Genomic DNA, 6,309 nt, shown 5'->3' with positions numbered 1-6,309 from the left:
GAGAAAGGCAGCGGTGATCAGAACTCCTCATCCAATCGTCAGTGGCGCTCAAAGCGATGGAATACTCCGGCTGTCCTCGGGAAGGCGAGGGTATCGAAGTCCACACCAAAGGGTCGAAACATACGGACCCGGACGTTCAAGGCTGCAGTATCCAAGCCTATCTCCGTAGACTCGGCCGTCACGATACCAAGTGGCACTGGACAGATGCCGAAACGTCGGGAGATAAAGCCTCGGCGTGCCAAAGAGAAGGCACTTGGCCAACTTCTTACACAGAGAGTGGCCAAGGCAAATCGGTTCGCTGATACTGGGACCAAATCGCGATCAAGGGCACAGTGCAGCTGCGACGGGCCGATTCGAGATCCGGGACGGCTTCACCACCGGTCGGCCACTAAGCGACCACATCCTACGCCTAGGACCATCAAGACGCGAAGTCAACGGATATCAAGGGCGCCAGTGAGATGGGCCCCAGAGTAAAGACGTCATCTGCGCTCCAACACTACGGCGATGCCGATGTTGTAGATTCGAATGTTGAGATCTGCTGAGGCCACTGTATCTACATAGTCCTTCTTCCATATCTCCTTATCAGTCATACATCTACACAATTGCTTGCCGTCCTTGCATGAAGTACTGTTCCGCCGTCTGATAAACAAAGTGAACCTGACTAATGCAAGGCCTGCATGAACTATGATGCAAACACAATTGGCTCCCGATTTAGGTTACACGTCTTGAGAAAGTTGGGCAGCGCCGCCACGCGAATCAAAATCAGCCTTGCTGTCTTAAGCGCCATCAAAATCAGAGATCGAAGATGCAGGCCAGGCGCGTAGATGAACTCAAAACACGTAAAATGGATGGCTGTCCGGCGCTTGTCAAACTTGACTTCGCAACAATCATGCGTCAAATGCTAGTGCTCCCTGTAAGTGAGTCGTTCACTCCGCGAGACGCAGGCTCGGTCATGGATGGGGCGTGGCGATTCTTGCCGGTGACAGTTGGTAAGGCTGGAGCTGAACAATCATTGTTGGAGATTCAATGCGACCCAATGCCATGGAATCACATCGCATTGCAGGTATGCCGAGCTATTCTGCAGCAACCGACTCCCTGCCTTCGGAACGGACGGGATGCTGCAGTACTTCGACAAACTTTAGAGAAACTGTGTTGATGAGTCAAGCAGCGGTAATGATGTAGTATAGGCTAGCTCTACATGTTCTGCAGGCTGGATCAGGATTGTATACTTGATTGCTCCGCTCAAACATCGGCACTTGACAAGAGTCAATATCTAGTTGACTGTTTACATGCATATGATTCCCCCGGTTGATACAATTGAGCGACAAAAGTTTAAAAAACTACATTATAAAACCACCTCCAGATGCTTGGACCACCACACTTAAACTAACGTACGTTTTTCGCAATATGCTTTTTGCACTACTACTTCATGATCAGGCCAGCCGAGGATTTCTTGAAGCATTAATCCACAATCACCGCCCGGATTAGCAGATTTCCGCCAAATCATCAAGACGGTTTTGGCGTCTATCCATCTAAACCCCCATTTTGTCCCGCCTCGCTCGTCCTTATCCGCTATCATCCTGATAGTTAGTATAATGAGGATAAGAATTCTTCTTCCTTGGATGCCCCCATTTTCTAGATATATATAAGGGGTAAACTCACGTTATGATAGCTATTGTGGCACCAATGGATGGTGAAATGCCGCATCCATCACATTTCAAAACTTGACTTCCTACCAGCTTTCAAACAAGCATTTTTTCAAGCATTGCGATCAGAAAACATTCAAGAGGTGCAGGCCTTATGCCATTCAACCCAGAAACAGTATTATCAAAGCTAGATATCCGATTGCGTACACCAACACCACCCATAATTAATTAATTATACTACCTGGCTATCAAAAACACCAAGCAATGCAATGGAACTTGGCCTCCAAACAGAGCTAATACGAAGCCGAATTCAGCGCCATCAAAATAGCTCACCAACCTCAATCATTGAGTCATTGGATCGCCTTGCAAAGGGTGCTCAATCAGTAGCAAATTACGCTACCTTGGTGAAGGCACATGTTGCTGATCTTGAGGCAGCAAACCAAGCACTTTCTGCTCGAAAGAAGCGCCAAACGCGGAGGATCAAGAAGCAGGGTACTTTAACAAAAGCACAAGGTATTAACTTAGTCCATGAGGATCAAGTTCATAGCCAAATTGAGCAAGAAATACAATATGGAAGGCCTCAAGGTGGTGGTGTAGTGCGTCGTCTATACCACTGTAGCAGATGCGGTGAGCCAGGCCATAGGATTAATCAGTGTTCTCAATAATGAAAGGAATATGTAGATTACTATTTTCTTATCCTATAGCTAATTTAATATGGTGTTGTAAGGGTATTGCTTTCAAATGATGTGTCATAATGGGGCAAGTGGGCCACTCGTCTATATGGGCCACTCGCTTATAACGCTCTGAATACGCCGAGCTTCGTAAGCAAAACTCTCAGAAGCCAGAATGGAGTCTTCTACATGCAGCATGCGATACCCCATATAGATATAGTCAGCAGCAGGAAACGGCGTTATGGCACGCGGACCGGATTCTCAAATCCGGAGCTCCGACGCAGTTGCCACTCTGTGTTTTAAGCTTACAATTTTGCAGCAAGAATTCCGGTTGACATCGGCCTCAAAAAAGTCCGGGTAGGCGCTTGGGCCATCCACGCGTGACCGCTGAGAATTTACGCAAGACCCCTTTTTAAAAACAGTCGATCCATGTACTCCAACACCGTTTTGGCTCTAATGTTACTGGAGATCATGGCTTAAGACATGTGCAGTATTTTGTTGCTAAAGGAATTGGCTTCCATCCTGTGTATCTACGTCGAAAAGAACTATATATCATTCTGGTGCCTACACCGATCCTTCTGTATATGCCTTTCTCTCTTATCTTAACGTCTTTCTGCACTGAGGACAGGACTTGGCCACCTCCAGCCAACCGGAAAGGCAGCCATAGTGATAACAATGACCACACGGCATTGTAGTGATCTCCATCGATTCTCTGCAGATCACACAGATCTCCTTCACGCTCTCAGTAGTTCTGGGTAGAGCCTGGATTTCGCTTTCAGAAGCCGGATGCGCTCGATTCGCATCCGAAAAATCCTCAACTCGCCGCTGTAGCATCACTCGGTTTCTCTGCATGTAGTATGTACCCATCGTGCTGAAAATGGAGAGAGCTTGCAGCTTCGCAATCTTATACCTTCTTTTTATCAGTCTTTACGCACACGAGACGACTTTGGGATTATCCTACTTGTTTTTCTGTATGAAAAAGCACACGAAGGTGTTGGAAAACCCTTGTAGTAACACCAATAATTGCTGACAGCTCTCCATCCAAACAACGGCTTCTTCCGTACTGGGAAGGGCGCTGCGACATTTTAAGCCGCACTGCAGTAGAGGATCTGCGAGTTCTGCAACACTATCGCTATTCTGGCGGTGAAGAGACTGCAAAAGGTACAATGAATGGAGTAGGAATAACAGCGTCCCATCTACGATGTCGAAATGAGGTGAAGAACCTTCAGAACTCTGAATTCTCCTTTTCAGTTCAGTGGCAGCCAGGATAGCTTCGGCCAGTAACGGTATTTCATCTTTTATCTTATTAACCTCTGCTTGAAGGGTGCTGATGCATGATTGCATTATAACCAAATGGTCATGCCATGATTTGCCCTCGACAGTGACGTCTTTCCATGCTCTTTGTCCAAGAGAGTCCTCGTTGGATTGAATAGCTTCCGTGAGTTTGTCGCAGGTCGATTTATACTCATTAAGTTCTCTTGGTAAATCTTCTACTCCCAAACGCTCTATCGTATCTAGAGCCTTCAGGGCAAGCGGCAGAAAAAATCCCAGGTGTTCAAGTGTCAGTGCATCATTCATATGTGGCTTAACTTTCTCGAGCAAAGAACTGGTCGCTGATTTAGCTTCGGTAATAGAAGTAGCCATTAGAATGCGTTATAAGACTGCTTATATGTATAAGGGGGTTTGTGGAAATAGTTTTGCGAGAAAGAATATAAGCTATGAATTGCACGATACACCTATCGGACTCGTTAGCTTTTAACATTTTGTGACGCGCTTGACCAGCGCGGGGTAAAATGAACGCACATGAAAAACGGGACCGAAAATGGATGTGGGCTGGAAAGTTCAATAATTCTTTGTAAAGTGTAGAGGGGTGCAGCTTTTAAGTTGACCGGTTTAGCGTGCTCATCGAATCAAGATCGTTGAACGCGTGTTCACCTACCCCCAGCAGGCGCCTAAAATAGAGCAGATGGCCAATAAGCTATTACCGCCTTATCAAACGTCCCAACACTGATTCCTTCGCCCGTTCACCTCGCCCACTCGCCTCTGCATTTCTGGCTACCTTTCAAACATTCCATAAACTCAGCTTCTCGCGAGTCGGCTTGGCACGCTTGGGAAAAAGAGACCAGTCATTCTCATCTATCGCATCAGCAAATCCTCGGGTTTCTCAGCTAGCCACAGGTTTGTTTGCCCTCGTGCTTCTTCTCAGTCTCTTTAACAAGAGTCCCAACTCGACTCCACGGGGCCAGCAACTCTAACCCCGAGCACGCCCCGCAATATGCATGCCTAATTCCCCCCCGTCCGCTTTGCACGGAGGTTTCCAGGATTCGCTTCGCGCCCTGCACTTCTGCCCCTCCTCTTCCTAGCGCCTCATCACCAGACGCCTTTCAGTGATCGTATTAAGCCAGCGTGTTGAAGATGTTCTCTACCATCTTTTCTGCCGTCTTCAAGTTAGAGGAGCTACTTCTGGCACTGGTATAACATTTAGATGTACAATCGATCTTTCGACTGGGGAGGACTTGTAAACAGTTCCAGAGAAAAGGGCACCGCGACATATCAGGATCGGAGATCTCTGCTCGAGATCGCATGCAATGACATAGTGGAACATCCTTACCCGAACGACGACCCGATACGCAAGTACGTTTTTTGGTTAGCAGCGGCTGCTCTGATATGGCTATACCCGCCAACCAGATCTATCAATCATGACGTCTCTTCATCATGTACGAATGTTGCTCGTAGACAGCCCTCTTTTCAGGAGTATTCGTATCAACGGTTGGAATATTCTGCTGGTCCGTCTTGGTAACGATCTTTGCTACATTTCTCTTTCCTGTTCTCTCCACAGACCAAAACATCTCAGGCATAATGATCGCAGCATCGCCCTTAAAAATCCAGTCGTTGTTATCCAATTCTCTTGCGAGCTTGTTATCCTTGTCGATGTCAATGACCAGTAGGGACGCTCCCTCGGCCCGCGCTGTACTGACCCACTCAGCGGCTGGGTAGACTTCAAGGCTTGTTCCAATGGCAATGACCAGATCGACTGGTGCTTCAGACATCCATTCATCGACACTATCCGGTGCGCCCGCAGCAAGTCGCTCGCCGAACCAAACGACTCCAGGGCGAAGTAGATTTCCGCATTCAGGACAGCGCGGTAGATGGGAAACACCGATCGAGCGTTCCTGGTCATTGTCATCTGATAGAGCCAGCAGGAATGGAAGGTCATGCGGAGTACGGACGTCGACAACGTATTTACAAACGGTACAGCGAACAGCCGTCAAACTGCCATGGATACCTAGTAGGGTTGACATCGGATGAGCGGTTTGCTCGAGAAGGCCTGTTTGAGAATCAACAATGCCGACACGATAACTAATCTGTCTTAAAATGGTAGCCTAGCGAACCTACCATCGACGTTTTGGTTTATCGTCAACCATCCTGGATGCCACGTAGCTAGAGCTGCTAGAGCATGATGAGCGGCATTCGGCTGGGAGGCAAGTGATTTGAGCAGCCGCTCTCCGTAAAAGCGCCAAACAATGACTGGATCATCTTAAAATGTCTTCAGACTGGCAAGTTGGCGCAAACTGATGTCGTTCCACAGTCGGTTCGTACCACGCCAAGTGGCTAAGCCAGACGCTGCGCTGAGTTCGGTACCCACGACATAAAGAACTCGTGTTGATGCTATCAAGGCGCATGTGAAAGCGGTCAAAACGGGGTCCCCATGCCCGTTATCGCTGCTATCGTGCATGATGTATGGAGAGCTATAGTATAGGTTGGTTCTTAGCAGGTAATTGTATTTGCCGCTTGCCAACCGCCTACGAAATGCGATCGCACAGACCACTACCCAGATGAGGCGCTAATTACTACCCATGCTCCCGTGCGGCCCTTTCTGTCCCGGGGATTGACGACCGCTATTTTGATTTCGTCAGTAGCGAAGTAAGCGCGCACATAACTTATGCCCAAGCTACATGTCTATGCAGTGGGGGAGTACTTTAGCTACAACC

At 48.0% G+C, this 6,309-nt stretch overlaps 3 protein-coding genes across 3 annotated transcripts; 1 reads left to right on the top strand and 2 right to left on the bottom strand.

Annotated features, from left to right (window-relative positions):
- PV09_09823 (uncharacterized protein) lies at nucleotides 1-1,406 on the top strand (the record flags this gene model as incomplete). Its single annotated transcript, XM_016363967.1, has 1 exon — nucleotides 1-1,406. A coding segment is annotated over one exon (474 nt), but the record flags the coding sequence as incomplete, so codon positions are not given.
- A 1,508-nt stretch (nucleotides 1,407-2,914) lies between these two features.
- On the bottom strand, nucleotides 2,915-3,961 carry PV09_09822 (uncharacterized protein; the record flags this gene model as incomplete). Its single annotated transcript, XM_016363966.1, has 2 exons — nucleotides 2,915-3,227; nucleotides 3,279-3,961. The coding sequence occupies 2 exons, from the start codon at nucleotides 3,959-3,961 to the stop codon at nucleotides 2,915-2,917; spliced, it is 996 nt and encodes a 331-aa protein (XP_016208206.1).
- Nucleotides 3,962-5,010: 1,049 nt separating this feature from the next.
- Nucleotides 5,011-6,053, bottom strand: PV09_09821 (uncharacterized protein; the record flags this gene model as incomplete). The annotated part of the gene is made up of 3 exons (XM_016363965.1): nucleotides 5,011-5,645; nucleotides 5,714-5,854; nucleotides 5,918-6,053. 3 exons carry the CDS (start codon nucleotides 6,051-6,053, stop codon nucleotides 5,011-5,013), a joined length of 912 nt encoding a protein of 303 aa, XP_016208205.1.
- Between the last annotated feature and the right edge of the window lie 256 nt (nucleotides 6,054-6,309).

The sequence above is a fragment of the Verruconis gallopava genome (assembly GCF_000836295.1).
Source record: "Verruconis gallopava strain CBS 43764 unplaced genomic scaffold supercont1.233, whole genome shotgun sequence".
Classification (NCBI taxonomy): Eukaryota; Fungi; Ascomycota; class Dothideomycetes; order Venturiales; family Sympoventuriaceae; genus Verruconis; species Verruconis gallopava.
The sequence above is the reverse complement of the archived record's forward strand: the minus strand, read 5'-3'. Positions and strand labels throughout refer to the sequence as shown.